Genomic DNA, 17,876 nt, shown 5'->3' on the forward strand with positions numbered 1-17,876 from the left:
GATAACACTTTTTCCGTTCCACTAGTATCTCTGGAGGATGTTAAACAGAAGCTACTAAAGCTTCTAAGCTTTCTAAATCAGCAGGTCCAGATTCAAGAGTTTTAAAAGAGCTGGCTGAGGCGCTCACCAGACCATTAATATTGATTTTCTATAAATCATGGAGTACTGGGGAAGTTCCAGAAGACTGTAAAAAAACTAACTGTGTACCAATTTTTAAAAAGGGTAAATGAGATGACCAGGGTAATTGTAGATCTGTCAGCCTGGCATTGATCCCAGGCAAAATAATGGAGTGACTTATATGTGACTCAATTAGTAAAGAATTAAAGAAGGGTAATGTAATTAATGTAAATCACCATGGGTTTATGGAAAATAGATCCTCTCAATCTAACAGGATATTTTTTATGAGATTATACATTTGGTTGCTAAAGATAATAGTGTTAATGTAGTATATTAAGACTTCTGTAAGGCATTTGAATTCACAACATTTTGATTAAAAAAGAAGAAGGATATAAAATTAACCTGACACACATTTAGTGAATTAAAAACTGGCTAACTGATAGGTTTCAAAATTAATTGTAAAGGAGGAATCGTCACCAAGCAGGTCTTTTTCTAGTAGGTCGCACAGGGATTGTTTCTTGGCCCTATCCTTAACATTTTTGTCAATGACCTGAAAGAACACACAACATCATCACTGATAAAGTTTTCAATTGACCCAAAAATTGGGGGAGTGGTAAATAATAAAGATGACAGGTCACTGATTCAGAGCCATCTGGGTCACTTGGTAAACTGGGCACAAGCAAACAGTATGTGTTTTAATACGGCTAAATGCAAATATATACATTTAGGAACAAAGAATGTTGGTCACACTTCCAGCACAACGGACTCTATCCTGCGAAACAGTGAATCTGAAAAAGATTTGGTGATTGTGGTGGATAGTCAGCCGAATATGAGCTCCCGATGTTACAATGAGGCCAAAAGAACTAATGCAGTCCTGGGATGCAAAAACAGGGGAATCTCGAGTAGGAGTAGAGAGGTTATTTTACCTCTGTATTTTACACTGGTGCAATCATTGCTGGAATAGTGTGTTTAGTTCTGATGCCCACAATTCAAGAAGGATGTTGATAAATTGGAAACGGTTCAGAGAAGAGCCACAAGAATGATTAAAGGATTAGAAAACATCCTTTATTGTGATAGACCAGGGGTAGGCAACCTATGGCACAGGTGCCAAAGGCAGCACGCGAGCCGATTTTCAGCGGCATTCACACTGCCCGGGTCCTGGCCACCCGTCCAGGGGCTCTGCATTTTAATGTAATTTTAAATGAAGCCTCTTAAACATTTTAAAAACCTTATTTACTTTATATACAACAATAGTTTAGTTATATATTATAGACTTATAGAAAGAGACCTTCTAAAAATGTTAAAATGTATTATTGGCACGCAAAACTTTAAATTAGAGTGAATAAATGAAGACTAGATGATCATAATGGTCCCTTCTGACCTTAAAGTCTATGAGTCTATGAGACTCAGCACAGCACTTCTGAAAGGTTGCCGACCCCTGTGATAGACTCAAGGTGCTCAATCCATTTAGTTTAAAAGAGAAGGTTAAGAGGCGACCCGATTACAGTCTATAAGTACCTACTTGGGGAACAAATATTTAAAAATGGGCTCTTTCAATCTAGCAGAGAAAGATATAACATGAACCAATGACTGGTAGTTGAAGCTGAACAAATTCAGACTGGAAGTAAGGCATACACTTTTAACATAAGAGTAATTAACCAATGGGACAGTTTACCAAGGGTTCATCACTGGCAATTTTTAAATCAAGATTGGATGTTATTCCCTAGGAATTATTTTGGGGCTATTTTATGGCCTGTATTATTTAGGAGATCATACTGGAAGCTCACAGTGGTCCCTTCTGGCCTTGGAATGCATGAATATATACCTTTAAAATTCCAGGCTAAGTGCTTAGCTAAATAGGGAGGGACTGCTGAATCAGGGCCCTACAGAGAAGTCACTCCCTTCATTAAATAACCAAAGGAAAAACATTAGTGTTTTATTGTCCTTAGTCCTGTCTTCCTCCCCACGCGTCGCAGCTGCAGACCGTCCTGAACACATTTGGAACCTGTGTGCTTCTGTTGCACAGGAAACAGGATGTGGAGGCACCACAGGAGGCCCACCCGGCTTCTGTGCCACAAAGCACAACTCTCTGTGGACTCCCTTCTGGTGCATGGGAGTGGCAGAGAGATGAAATGTGGAAATGGTAGCGAGATGACCTAGAGCCACTGGAAAAATCCCCAGTGGGATGGGGATGGTAAATAGCTGAGGTTGGAAAGATGGAAAATGTATAACCCAAGTGGAAAGGCCACCTCTGAAGACACAGACAAAAAGGTACAAAGGCTTCCATAGCCAAGAAAGAAAGAACAATGTCTGCAATTAGAGCAGATATTAAAGTCCTAACAGAGTTTAAGATGATGAAAACAGACAATTATATCAAATAAACAGCAGATCAGAAGGAGGTGACAAAATGCTGGGTTTAAAAAAAAAACCTCTCTATATATATCAAATGGATGCTAGACAGATGGACAGAGACCAATAATGAATTACATAATACTTAAAGAGAACATAACAAAAAATGAAGTGGGAAAACTTAAATAATAAAACAGCTTAGCTAATGGGACAGATTGCCCAAGGGAGTTGGTGGAATTGCCATTATTACTGATACTTACTACTAGACTTGATCCATCTCTATCAGGAATAATGATCATGACATTATCAGTTCTGGAAAAATGCAAAGGAGTGATGTGACAGGGTAAAATGTCCAGGAAAGGGATGAGGACTACCTTTCTGTCACATAGCCCAACCAGGTATTTAAGGAAAAGGTATGTCCTTTTTCTGGGGGCTGAGAGATGCCAGGGGAAAGTCTCTGGGGACTGCATCCTGTGTTGGTCAGGGAAATTGCTTTGTTTTAGTGTTACGAGTTTTGTGTTTGAACAATAAATTGTGCCTGGAAGCAGACACCTGCAATAGACTCAGGCATGGCACTAGTTCTTTCCTGGGATGCTGAGATAGCTCACCAGCTTACAGAGAGACTAAATGACCCATCTGACAATCATTTTAACCCTGTGACTTCTGTGATTCTATAGAGCATGCATTTGAAAAGAGTGATGAAGGTCAAAGCATTTAAAACAGAGATGGGAGTTGGTCTCTCACAGACATCTTTTATGCTACAACTGAGTTCAGAACTTGGTTTCCACATTTTTCCACTAGACGCAAAATAGTGTATTTTATTAATAACACATTTCAAGAAGAGAAGCAGTTGTACAGTGCTCTCTACAATAATTTTTCCAGTTACTTTCCCTTCTGCTTTTATGAACTACGTTTGCTAGTTGATTTTACTGCTGTCCTTGCAAGTTTATCCCATGTTAGTTATTTTATGTTTATATTGCATTTGCTGTGGGTGAGAAGCTCCTGCTTCCTTTTTAATTAACATATCTCTTATATATTGACAGATGTAGTCAGAGTTCTCTTAGCTAATCATTGTCTCTCACTTCACTCTGAATGGAAAATCATAAAAATGAGTGTTTTTGTCACATTAAGTATGTGCGAGGCAACATTCTTGCTCCCCCATGCTTGGTTATACCGTTATTCTGTTAGTTATTTAAAAAAAAATGCTCCATAGCTTCTTAACCCTAAAATTCCTCAGGGTTCACCATATTTATCAATCTATTTAAAGTTTTTAGCTGCCTCTGTCAACTTTCCTCATGGTGTCAGTAGCATTTAGACATCTTTTTCTTCAACTTACTACATCTCCAACCTGATTTGAAGACTCCACTGTTATTTCTATAATGTGACTCAAGACAGGCTCTTTCTCAACAGCTGACAGGACTTTGCCTGTGCTTGAGTGCTACCCTGGCAATACGCAGTTTGTTTCCTTATAAAGACTCAGTCATGGCTTCCCCCATATTTTCATCCAAAGAAGTGCTGCCCTGCGTTAACTCCTAATGACTTGAAGTCTTATAGGAATGAAGGGAACTCAGAACTTGCTGCAGATATGTGGCACTTTTTATCATCAGAGGGTCAGAGCCTATATTTTGAACTATTGAGTTCCTTTCTGCCATTGCCTTTTCTTGTGCCCAGTTCTGTTGCCCTGATTGTGTGCAGAAGTGTATTTTTCAATGTGTTAATGGTTTTCGAGGGGAGTTTTTGTTCCTTTTAAATCTCAGGTTCACAGAACCAGTTAAACTGAAAAGCATTTAGTGAAATTGTTAGTCCTGGTTATATCCGTGACTCATTCTTTTTACTGTAACCCAGATTTTATCTCCCACTGTGGTTTCTGATCAACATTCTCCAGACCTCTCTGCTTCCTCTTGAAAATTCTCACTGATGAACTTTTAATTTTCCTGAGTTTTCTGTAGTGGGGCAAGTTGGCTTTTAAGATCAGCAGTCTAGTGGTACTCACTAAGCTGAAACTGTGTGTCCTTCTAGATATGTGCTGGGTGTCTTCATGGAGGAAATACCGCATCTTACATTATTCACAAATAACTGGACATCTCTTCATTTTGTGTCTTGAATCTTACAGAAACACACGCTCTTAAAACCCGAACAGAAAAAGCTGAAAAGGAAGACAAAAGAAAATGAAACAATGTAAAGACAGCCAATTAGTAATCCACGACTCTCTTTACCCACAATTAGCACCAGATGCTAGCCAATTAAACTCAACAGGTGTTCAAATGAGCCAACACAGACAATTAACTTAAATGATTCCACTTTCTTAAAAATTGTCAGAATACAAACTCTCACTTCTCTTTATGTGCTGTATAATTAACTGGAGCTCTTTAAGGCCTAGATTTTTTTTTTAAAAGACCTAAACTCAGCCTGATTTTGTGGGTACAATTCAATGTACTTACATATTTAACTGCCTGATTGTGCCTGCAAATGAGGTAGTTAGTTTAGTGTCTGTGCCATCCATTTTGCCCACATTTAATTGCAGATTTAAGTAAATGAATCCATTCCTAGTTTACTCTGCACATGTGCCCTATTTCACACAAAAGAAATTCATTCCAGGCACTATCACTCAAGTATAAAAAGATAAAGTCTTAATCAGAACTCTTAATTGACATATTGTGTCTAGCAATTAGATTGAGGACTTGGAGTAAGGATTCATGTATTCTACTTCTTACTCTGCCATTGATTCACTATATGACTTTGGACAAATCACATGCTCTGTGCCTCAGTTTACCTATCTGTTCAGAGGAGATAAACTACACAACAACTCTGTATTTCCAATTAATGCTAGTAAAACTGAGATTCTTAAAAGACAGGTGGTATATGTACAGAGTATTATTTATTATTAGAACTCCTTTCAAAAACAGAGACAAATTTTACTCTTCAAAGCAAACCTGCCTTGCACACGTCATACATTTGAACTTCTCTCCAAACTTTTAGAATCACAACACAGAGAGAGAGAATGTATGAATGAATGGTATAGGCTTTACAAAGTTGCACAAGCAAGGTGAAGTGATGGTAAATAGAATAATTATTTAGGTTTCTATAGTCTCCTCTGCCTGCCTGAGCAGAGGGAACAAGAGCCTGAAGGATCTAAAAAGGGGCAGTGCTGCTCCACAGCACTGTTTCCTCCGACCCCATAGAAGTTCCCGCACTCTTTGTGGAGGTTCCATAGGAGTTCAGGCTCTACTGTTTGTTTCTGGTCCTAATATTTTGCTTGCATTGAGGTGGGTGAGGTTCAAACCATACCCCTCTCTTGAGAAAACAGTGTCATAGTAGTATTAAATAGAAGACATTCTGGCATTTATTTACTGTATTTGGGATCTCAGTCAGGTAGAAAGCAATACAAAAACGTGTGTTTTCAGTTATAGAGCTTACAGTAAATAGGCAAATTACTTTGGTGTTAAATTTTCTAATGTGTGTTCTAGAGTCAATAAGTGAAAAAAAACCACAACCAATTGTTACCATGTAGGGTGAAACACATATTGTCCAGAGACCATTTAATGTCCTAGAGCTGATGAAGGAATGGAATAACAACCTGGACATTGGTGAAGTTTGCAATGTGGAAGAAGAACTGAATAGTCCATCTACTGCATTGAATCAGGATAACATGATTGAAGAGCAGGAAAGTCCTGTTAACAGCAATGGCAACTCAGAGGTTGGTGCAGAAACTGAAACAGAGAGTGGGAGCAGCAAACCCTGTACACCAACAAAACAGGTATATGTGCAATACTCTGAACAAATAAAACACTATGTAAGTGCTAAGTATTATTAGGGGGCAATACATCGGTAAGGTAAGGAATGGTGAACATGACCTAGTTCCATAGAGGATCGCTGGAACCTAGTGAAAGATTTATACATAGGGTACAGAATCTGAATAAATACCAGGATACAGGATGAGCTGTGTACTATACAATTACCCTCTGAAGAGAAACAAAGCCAGACTGACTCAGAATACCAATTCCTTAAGAATCTATTGCTCCTGTTCACTCCCTTAAGCTGGCGTGTGTGCAGAAACTTAACAGAAAAGGAATAGAATATTAAGAAACTGATATGGGCAGATGAGGAAGAATCTCTGATGGACACTCCATTCTTTTCTTCCACATTCCTTCTGCATTCTGTAAGTCAGAGTAACAAGAAACCATCCTGGGGGAAGTGAGGGAAAAGGTAAACAATAGTTCACAAGCAACACATGTATAAACCACTAGTGACATAGTGAAGTCCAAGGTATAATGCTTATAATAAGCATTGCTTTGACTTCTCAGATGATTTGTTGCTTAAAATATTGAATTTTCATAGCATGCAGCTGAATCCCTGGCCTGAAGAGACTAAAAGCCATAATGCAAATGCTGGTAGTTCTGCATTAGCTATGACCTCTGTATCTGAGATTTATTGATCAAAATGCAGACTGTTCCTGTGCATTATGTTGAAGTCTTCACTGTTATACAGGATGGTGCCTGCTCTGGAAATGGTTCCACTTAGCAGAGAATCAGCCTTGGATATGGAGCTGCAATGCTGGGACTATATCAGAGCAGAATATTCTTGTTTGAATTAGAAGTCCTGAATAACTGGACTTTGCATAGCTCCTCACTCAAACTGCAGAGCTGTTCCTCAGCTGAAACTGTAGTAGCTCCTACTGCTACTTCGCCCCTGCTGCAGTGGGGGAAGAGGGGTGATGGCAATGCCTTGTGGATTTGAGAAGTACACACTCCTCAGGATCACCATGTTCCTCCAAACCAACTGCCTAGAGACACAAGCTATGCAGAGCTGGGCTCCCCAAATGCTAACCCCCTCTTTTCCATACAGTGGAACTATTCCCAAGACCATTTGATCTGGGGTCCCCACTGGAGGAAGGAACTGGATTTTGCCATAAGGGAAAGGTGTGCTTAACACACACAGAAGAGCTGAGCTGTGTACGAAGTTTACTGATGGTAAACTTGCAAGTAAAAAATGTATATAAAAGGTTCTCAAAAGAGCTGTGTTTGAGGCTATCCAGTGTGTCTATGATTAAAAAGTGTGTGGTACCAGTTTCAGAGCCCAGGCTCCAGCCCAGGTCTTTTATCACAGTGTAGACATATTGTAGGCCCTTTTCTAGCCTCCTAAGTATACTTACTCCAACCACTTAATTTTTCTTTCACAGGTCAACAAGAAAAAAAATAACTCGAGTGCTTTACCAAATGGGACACTTAAAAAGAAGAGTATAACCCCCAAGCCATCCATTGCTGTAAGTGTTCTCTCAGAAACACTTTTTTCCAATTTTCTTCAGCTTTACTTAGTTTTATGTTTTCTTTGCTGACATTTTATTTTAAGACACTTTTAGAATAAGAGAAAAAATAGTGTTTAACTAGAGACAGGTGAGTTCTTATTCACTTTTTAAAATACTGTTTTGCGATAAGATTTACAATCGATTTCTGTTATGAAACAAAAGTGCTTGAAGACCTACCATCTCCCATTGAAATCAGTGGTAGTTTGGGTGCCTAACATCTTGGAAAATCAGGCCACTTGTAGGTTCCTAGGTATGGATTCCTAAAGAAGCACCTAGTTTTTTAAATTTTTGTGGTAAATCCTATGTTATCTATGGGCTTGTCTACACTCAGAGAAACCTCTTGCTGAGGCTTTTCCAGCTGGCTCTCTGAGAGCTTTTTGAAATATCCCCAGAGGACTATTGCTCCATTGCTGTTTGTGTAGACCTGCTGTTTGTTTAGTTTCATATTTAAAAATGTTTATATTATTTCTATTTTTTATATAAATCCCTGTTAAAAAAAATGTTTCTATGTTAACGTTTCTTTGACTTAAAAAGGATACAGCACAAGTGAGTGAAGGATGAGATTTTTGCAGAAGAAAAAATTAAAATTTATAAAGATAAACATTAAGGGCTAGTTCCTCAGCTGGTGTAAATTGGCATCATTCCATTGAAGTCATCAGCTGATTCAGACTAGCTGAGACTCTGGCCCAAGGAGTGCTCTTACAATAGTTAACTGCACTTTGTCAGAAAGTAAAAAGTAAAACGATTGAGATTTATGGGACGGCTGTTGACTGCTTTATCGGTTTAGCAGGTTTTTTAAAAAATCAGTTCTAGTTAGATGAGAAACCTGGAAATTAGAGAATAAGACTTGGTGAACTAAAGAGTATTGGTACGCTCATGCACTGGCCAAGTTTTAATCAAGACCCAGAACAGAAAAAATAGTCCTAATTACACATTTATAAAGGATAAAGGTAAGAGCTTTAAAATGTATTTGGATTGTTATGATAATTGAATAACAATAATAGTGATTATTATATTCCTTGAAATCATAAATCTTGGTACAGAAGTCTGGCTAATGAAGACTAATATCAGATAATTACAGTTGGATGTAAGTAGTCCTAAACAGGTATTAGGAATGTAGTGTTGTCCTCAAAGCATGGGATTTTAGATTAGTGGAATGAAAGCTGTGCAAGTATATCATAGAAGAAGATAAGAATTGCATTTTTCATAGATTAGCTTCTCTTGCACTTTATAATGTCCTTTACTGTCTTTAACTACTTTTTTATACCTTACATTGCTGTAGAATAATACTGGCATGGAACCACTACATAACTCATCTGCTTTTTGTACTATGATGTCTACCATTATTTCATTAACATAAAAACACATATATATTAAACTTCTTTTTTAATTATAGTCCTCTGCAGGTAGGTCAGTATCTCCAGTGTCAAATTCAAGGCGAAATCAAGACAGTCAAGAAAGGAAGGGAGAGACCGAAAAGTCCTCTGTGTCGTCAAGCCAAGGAGTGGGAAATAAAAACATACCAAAACCTGCTACCATACTTAGAACCAAAAAGAAATCATAGGGTTTCTATCAACTTTGAACAACATACAGATGGGGCAACTTACTTGTGCCAAAGTGAGGACACTGCATAAAAATGGACAAGTACATCCTGAACTGTTAACCTTTATGCTCCCCTGAGCCCTGTAATCAGCAGAAAGCTCTGGCTTTCCTCTAACACTGAAGAAGATTCCAAAGCAGTGTGAACTCCTAACCTGTAAGAGGACATCCAGTGATAGTATTGTTGTCAGACTGCAGATTATCAAATTGTCTAAATAGGTATGTAACTTATTTGTTCTACACTAGCAGGCACTGTGCATGTGAGTAGCTCACTAATATGAATCCACTTGCTATGTTTTACTTTAGATTCGTTAGTTTTGTCACAAACATATATGAGGAAAAAATGAGAGGCCAGAACCTGTAATGGGGGGTTCCTAATAACATTGTGCCCTTTGCACTATAAGAATTTTCTAGGAAACTGCTTATAAAATTTCTCTAGGCATTACAGCACAAATACTTGGGTCAATGACATTTGTTACTGCTATTTTAGGTCACTGTAGATTGCTTACAAAACTTATTTTAAACTTGACAAATGGGAGATGTATTTTTGAAATATGATGAAATTGCTTGGTTCTTGATGATAAACTTCTGATGTGTTGATGAAATACTTAAATAAAAGCAGATGTTAGAATAATGGCCTTTACATGGTAATTTATCTTAATATTCAAAAGGACAGTGAAGTGTGCTGTTAAGCTAAGGCTTGTTGTGCATTTGTGTAAAATAAGAATGTATTCTATTGTTCAAAACTCAGTGCCTCTCTCTGAAGGTAAGACTCACCTGTAGACCTTCACATTGTTCCACTGGGGGAGCAAACTATACAAAGTCTTGGTTAGTTAAAACTTTATATTACAAGTTATTCAATCACTTATGCTCAGGACGTTCACTGTGTATTGGGAACCAAATAGATTTTTTTCTCTTATTTCCCACAAAAATACTTGAGTTTCTTTTGTTCTTGTCAGAACCTAGATGTCACACTTTTTCACCTGTTTCTATTTGGGTCATAAATAATCTTATAAAATTCAAACAGATTGTGCAGGAATCTGGACATTTAAAAAAAACATTTTATGATAAATCCGTTAAAATCTCTTTTGAATCATTCAATATCAACACAATGAAAAACCACTCAAATTCTCTCTGAAGCCTATAGATAGATCCTGCTTGTTTAAGTACCTTAGATGGAGTGTTAATCTTCTGGTTGTTGTTTTTATCTTACGACATAGAATGAGTTCAAGGATGTAAATTCTCCAGACTGTACTAAATTTGATAAGAGTATAAATTTCTATATTCATCAGAATATCACTTTAACCAGGCAGCCCTTCCAGTATTTTTCCTATGCAGTCTTGGTTGTCTCAGCAAAGCCCTGTTCCACATACTGGATCTAACAGTCTCTGTTTTTATTTGAAGCGAACAAAGCCTCTTACAAAGTCCATCCGGATTTCTGAGTCTCATGACACCAACGTGTTAGTTCTTTAGGCCACAATCTGACCTATCTCTTGTTGGCTATTAACTCGCATTGCTCATTCTTTTCCTTTAGTGAGACAGTCACTTGAAGGGCATGTCGGAACTCACTCTGTTAGAGCTGTGGCTGCATCATTAGCCAACCTCAGGTCAGTCCTACCTGATCACAGTAGTTGCATAGCTGCAAAATGAAGTTCTTTTACTGACTTGATACAGTGTCGAGGGTGCCTGTGTTCTGTGTTCAAATAAGCCCTTTTATAACATATATAGAATTTTGAGAAGCCCAGCAGACATGCTGACAATCTGCCACCGCTGCTCTTTTGAACCATGGGAACCTGAAAATTTACTGCCCCACATCAAAGGAGTATATCATTTTTACAGTGCTGGCACTGTACAATAAGTAACATTTACCTTTAAAGTCAGGAGAATTATTTACTTCCCACTCTCCTGAGAAATTACATAGGTACCCAATTCTGTGGAGCTTAGTGATTCCCAGCCTTTTTTATTTGAACACGCCTGTTTGGCGGATCAGTGCTGGGCCCCCCTCTACACAAACTCTGCCTTGTCCTGGCATGCTGTGCTTTGTTGCAGTTGCCATATCTCATCTGTTCGTAGTCCATTCTCTCGCCTTTTCCTAGTGGTGTCTCGATCTTTTTCCATCCTGTATGTACAGTTCTGGTTTTCTTTTAAATTGTTATTGCTTTCTCTGTCCTCCAGTGTTCTTTCCCTTCTTCTTCTCCTTCCTTAGGTTGGAGTTAGTATTTGCCTTCCTTAGCAGTAGTGGAAGGGGAGACAGAATGGTATTGTCCCCCTGGTCGCAGAGCAGGTGGGGACAGGGCTTACAAGCTGCATTACTGCTGCTCCTGTTTCGGCACCCCTTCTTATCTCACAAAGAGGAAGCTGGCACACGTGCAATAGTGCTAGTGGAGGAGGTCACTGGTACCTTCATGCACATAGGAAGCGGCACTTGCTGCAGGGATGCACCTGTTCTCTACCCCACTCCACCCTACAGGCTGGGGAACACTGGTGCAGCTCCTTGAGCAGCACTTCTCATGTGTGTGCTAACAAATGATCAAGTTTGTGGTATGGCTTTGGGGCGGGGTTCATCCCGCAGGCCTTGGAAAGATTGTTGTGAGTTTTGGCCTCTCCTTTCTCCCTGGCAAGCTTACTTGCTCATCATTGAGAGGTGATAACAGCCCCTGCCTTCTTGACACACCTGATAAAATTTCCAAGTTTACCTGTCAGATTTTCTGGGTGAAGTATAGCATCCAATTTGGTGTGCAGGGATTGGAAAGGGCTAGTGACTCCACCCTTGTTAGGATTTCAAAGACTGGAGAAGCCTCCATTAAATCAGTAAGTGCCAGGGTTTGATCAGACAAACCTATTCTTAAACTACAAATACCCCTTACTGTAGCTCCATGCTTTCTTTTACCTTGTTCCTTGCGTCTGTCTTTTCTTCATTCCTTTTCAGTGTCCACGTTTTCCCTCAGCTGAATTTTTCCTTCTTTAAAAGATTTATTTTTCTTTCTCAAGCCTCCCTTTCATTCCTTCTTTGATGTGTTCTTTCCTCTTTTTCCCCCTCTGTATCTTGAGTGCTTGCTGTCTTCCTCTCCCCAGATCTTTCTGCATCACTGCTTACCCGCTCCACTGAGCTCAATAGCTTGCAAGGGACTTTGCCTATTTCCCTTCTGTTTCCCCCTTTTTCCACTGCCTGTTTCTCCCCTCTCCTTCTACTCTCTCTTGCTTCCCATTCCATCCTACTTATATCCACTTAACCAGCCTCCAGTACTATGCTCTCTTCCTCTGCTCCCTCATCCTGGTATGTGTGTCTCTCCCTTACACCCCTTTTCCTAGTGTTTTTTTTTTATTCTTTCCCCTTACCACCTGCCTGTCGCTGTGTCATCAAGATGAAAGATGAGTCAATGGTAACATTTAGATCAACATATTATGTGTCTCTCTCAGACTTACACCTCATCCTTTCCTGCTGCTGCTAACTTTTGCGCTGCATCTCCATTGACATTTTCCTTCCAATTTGCTGCTAGTGGTAGTAAAGCTGGGGGAGTTGATGCAAGCTGTGTATCAGCATTTTAACCACAGTCTTGTCTAACTCCTATGCAGAGCTGGTCTAAATGACACAGTAGTTTAAATGTTGGTGGCTGCTGGCAGCCTGTCTACACTAGTGCTCCCACTGTTTCTACCACCAATGGAACTGCACCAGTGGGAAATTTGAAATACTAATGTAGACAAGGCTTTAATCAACAGTAACCTGATCCTTTAAAAATGCAACACCAGTTCATTTATTTCTCATTCCACACATACAATTTTAATAGGTACAATCACCCTTAAGAATGTTTCAAATATTAATATTATGTACAATTACAAAGCAGAATCCCTTTTCTGTATGAAATGATCAGCGTCTTTGAACTGAGCACATAGTTTGCTCTGTGAACATCAGGTTTGCTATAAATCAGAAACTTACTCGTCGCTGTATTAGACCTAATTAAGTGCAGAGCAATGTCAGGCTTTTTTGTCTTATTTTTCTCAGAAGAGGCTGACTGGTGAATTTTTGCCACCCCTTCAGGTGTATAAAGTTTGCATGTAAAATGTTTAAAAATAGGTGAGGCACATGATGGAGCCAAAACAGATGACCTGTTGATTTCAGGACACCCAAAGAGAAGAATTTTTCTTACAGAATGGTTGCATTATGGCACTTGTCATATTTTGCCCCATTGACTTATTAGCAAGAGTTCACTGTTTTTTTTTTTATGTTGGGACACCTGAGTGCTTGGTAAATCTGCTCTTCTGAAAAGCTTTGTTGTGAAATTCTATACTTGTTTTCAGGCATATTACACTTTCTGTGAGCAGCAACAAAATATGTTTGAAAATATTTAACATTGTTCTTTACCCCACAAGGTTCACCTGAGAGAGAGGAAGTGACATTGGAAGTCTCATACAGTAAATAGATTTCATAACCCATGAATGAAAAGACATAAAATATCTTCCTTTTCAGATCTGAACTGTAAAGCCAAATCTGGGTGGGTGCATATACTGTTGATACGGGAGTATGCACTGGTAGAGTGATGTTTTATAAGAAAAGTGTCATCATTTCAATTTCGGGTCAGACAAGATTTAAGAATCACTGTAATGTTTTATTTTCTTTTATTTCCATCAGAGTTTTAGCTCTTGCTGTGTGTTGGTGAATATGTATCCAGAGGATGGTATGCAGGGATCCTTTTCTTTTTCTACTACAGTCCTATATTATTCACTTTCTAACGGTAGCCCTTTACACCGACTATCCTTTTAAACAGACCAAGAACAGTTAAATAGCTTTTTTTCCTGATTGCGTGGACAGTATCTTTGAATGTAAGTATTTAAGGGAATGAGAAGCATTTCCTAATTGGTTTTGGAGGAGATTAAACATTGTTTGTTTCCTCTCCTTTGTGAAACCACCAATGCCATTTCTCCAGTGACACCTTTTGTGGAACTTCCGTGTACTCTTTCCCTATGTTACTTTTCTGCCTCAGGGTTTGTGTGCGTGTGCACGTGTGTGCATGCATTTAAAATTTGCTGTTTGGTAACCCCTGCCATGGGTTTCTCTAATTCAGAACATTCAGATGGTTTAGCAAAGGATCAGTTAACTACTCTCCGCTTGTCTGGATTTTAAATTTGGTCCATACGTAAGCATAACCCCAACTCTGATTCCAGGAACACATTACCTGAGATAATGTTCAGGCTTATTTAAAAAGAGTACCGGTGTAGGCATCATTTGTACCTACGTGCTGGCATTATATATTATATGAGTGTCTGATTATTTTTGCCTACCTGCTTCATGTCCATTGGATAAAAAATGTCAGTTACAACAGGTTCAAGGATCCATCTGTTTCCTGTCTTTCTCATCTATCTGTATTAAACAGTTTTTAGACTATAAAATGGCCTACCATCGCTCTCTCTCTCTGTCTCTGTCTCTCTCTGAAGGTTAAATGCAAAAACTATCACTTTCAGCCAGTTTGATGGAGTACCAGTGGTAGATTACAGTAGGATCCTTGGATTCTGAACATCATGGCCAGAGATGCTGTGGACAAAGCAGTAAGTCTAGGGCCAAGCTGTAGGCTGAGATTGAATAGGAATCTGAATGCTGCTGGTCAGCTGCTTGCTAGGGGTATCTGACCTGCCTTGCTTAAGAGGAAGTTCAGGTAGTAAGAGGTGGCTGGAAGGAAGTCTGTCTAGGAAGTAGGCCTGGGGTGGAAATCTGAATGACCTGAAGAGGAAGGAGGGTGGGAACTAGAAGGAAGGCCCTGCTGGTGAGCCCAAAATGTTGATGAATGCAGGCCCTGGTTAGCCTTATTCCACCCTTGTGTAGCAGTATGCTATTAATTGACCAAAAGAGCCCAGGCAGGATGATTCTGTAATCTAGATGCCAGAAATCTGATCATCCCAGGAGAGTAACACACAACTTCTGTTGACTGGCTAGGAGATGTGCGTGCACATCTCCAGGGATGATCTGGCCTTAGGAACATTGTTCTCTGTATTAAAGAACAGGATGAGAGTTACCCTTAAAAAATAGTGTAGGGGGGGGGGAGGATGCACTGCTTAGGTGAGTAGATAGCTATGTAGAGTACATACCCAGCAGGTTCAGGTGTGTCTTTACTCACCTAAGCACTCCCTGCTCCCCCCATCTACATTGCTGTTTATACCTGTGCTGGGCGGGGGCACATAGTCTATGTACTCTACACACTGCTGAAAAGAGTATGCACTGGAGACGTACTGTAAGTGCCTAGCCTGTTTCCCCCTCGACATAAGCAGGAGGGAGCTGGAAAGTTACAGTTTTCATAACTGCTTGAATGCTAAGATCTGGCTACCTCACATCTTTCAGCATTGTTCACTTATCTATACCAAGTATGATTTCTGAACCAGAACAATGAATTAATTTGCCTTTCCACCCCAATCAAAACAAATGTCTATTAGGAAGCCACATATATGATGTAAAATTACTTTGAACCAATATTCTTGGCTGGTATAATTTGAATTTAATAATAGGAGTGAAGTTTAATTAAAAAGTATGCTAGAAGTGAATTTATCATTCATATTAATGCTATGTAATATAACAGTATAGCATAGCTTATCATGCATCTGTTTATAATCTGCACAAAAAGCAGAAAAGCACTGTAAGCATCACTGTATCCATTTTGGGAGTCTCTTAATAAAATAAAAGATTGCAATAAAAATGACTCCTTTTCCTTAAGTATCTGGTTTGCTAATTATCCAAAAAAATATATGGACAGGATAGTCCATAGTACTAGGATAGTCTAAATTATCACACTGTCTGCCAGAGAATGCACTAGGGAGTTATTGCAGCATTCTCACCATTAAAACTAAGAAATGTTTTTTAAAAGATTGTGCATTGCTGTGTATGATCAAAGAAAAGGAGAGATTGTGTGAGTGAGAGAAGGTGGTAAAAAACCAGCAGCACCAAGGTTCCAGCTATTGCAAATGACTGCTGAGGAAAAAAGTCTCCACATAACTTGTAATAAAGAGAAGTTAAAGCACTTGTCAGAGACAAAAAGAACAGTCAGTTACCCTTTCCCTGTTTACTTTTAGTGAATGTTAGTGCTCAAAAAGTGCCTGATTGACCGCTCTGAACCCTGATGTCCTTGGTTTATTTACAATAGGAGACAGCACAGGCAACTACAGTCCAAGCTTCCCTAGACTGTTCTGCTATTTATTCCCCTAACCTGACCTGTAGAGACCAAAAGAGACCATTAGCAGTAATGTGGTACTTCAGTTCGTATGTCCTAATCAGTTGTTGGCGCCTCTGCTGGGAATGCCAGCAGACTGTGGTGATGTGGACACTTTGGAGTTAGACTGAGAGACCAAGCTCATTTCACAAAGACATTAGATGATCATGAGTTTCAGCTGCTACCAATCTAGATTTGCATCTGTTATGTAAAGATGAGCGGATCCATTTTGTACTCCCAGTTCCTGTGGCCATTATTCCCCCATCCTGTCAATTGCTAGTGAGTCACAATGACCTAACTTATCAATGGGTTGTTTTTCTCCTGACACATGACAACCAGTGACTGGAAGAAATTTGATCAGAAGAAAGACTCTTCTTAGTGGTCTGGGAGGAAGAATGCACAATAGGATGATGAAGATAGCTGATTTATTAGAAAGATTGTTGGTCTGGAGAAGTTCAGTGGCAATCAGAAGGACTTGAATAAGCTTCTGCATAGAAAGGTAATGCTATAGAGCAGTGTTTCCCAAACTTGGGACACCACATGTGTAGGGAAAGCCCCTGGCGGGCCGGGCCAGTTTGTTTACCTGCCACGTCCGCAGGTTCGGCCAATCGTGGCTCCCACTGGCCATGGTTCGCTGCTCCACGCCAATGGGAGCTGCTGGAAGCGGCACAGGGCTTGCAGTGAGTCATCAGCATCTCCCTGTGGGGTTCCCACACCCAGTAACAGGGTGGGTCAACAGAAGAACCCTTTTACAGGTTCTGTTGCAGATGAGTTGACAGAGTGCTGGTGGGGGCAGGAAGGGAAAGACACTAGGGACACAGAATAAGAGTAGAGACACATGACCTCCACATAGATGGCCCAGGACTCCAACTGACCCTTAGAATTCGTGCTGGGTTTGCGGTCTGTTCTGGTGTTTGTCCCTCCTCCACCCCCTGAAATGACTGCAGTGAAAAAACTCAGCAAGGAAACATTACTGAGGTATCCTCTCCTGTAGCTTGGAGAAAGGGGTGATAGGGCACACTGCTATTAATTGACCAATCTATATTATTTGGTGAATATATGATTATGGTATTTTCCATATTTAAAATTAAGCATGGGGCAGACCATAGTTGAACAGAAGACAAGAATTGAACACGATGGCCTAACAGGACTTTTTCATGTCTAACGTAGGTTATAATGAAATGTTTATAATAAACATTAAACACTTTGGCCCGAATTCTGCCCTCCCATGCTTCCACATGGGTTGCACAGATGAAATGGGGGCAAAATTTGAAACTAATGTTGGCAGTCTTTAATGTACTATTTTTAGATCT

The 17,876-nt window shown here is 39.6% G+C and overlaps 1 protein-coding gene across 3 annotated transcripts in view; it reads left to right on the forward strand.

The window, feature by feature from the left end:
- The window catches only part of STK33 (serine/threonine kinase 33), an 84,691-nt gene extending 74,690 nt beyond the window's left edge, over positions 1-10,001 (forward strand). For all 3 annotated transcript variants that reach the window (XM_039538828.1, XM_039538831.1, XM_039538830.1), the window contains exons 12-14: positions 5,978-6,223; positions 7,646-7,729; positions 9,168-10,001. In XM_039538828.1, coding sequence (XP_039394762.1) covers positions 5,978-6,223; positions 7,646-7,729; positions 9,168-9,335 — 498 coding nt within the window. In that variant the 3' untranslated portion in view covers positions 9,336-10,001. The remainder of the gene's footprint in view (positions 1-5,977; positions 6,224-7,645; positions 7,730-9,167) is intronic.
- The last annotated feature ends 7,875 nt before the right edge of the window (positions 10,002-17,876 follow it).

The sequence above is a fragment of the Mauremys reevesii genome, linkage group 4, assembly GCF_016161935.1.
Source record: "Mauremys reevesii isolate NIE-2019 linkage group 4, ASM1616193v1, whole genome shotgun sequence".
Taxonomy (NCBI): domain Eukaryota; kingdom Metazoa; phylum Chordata; order Testudines; family Geoemydidae; genus Mauremys; species Mauremys reevesii.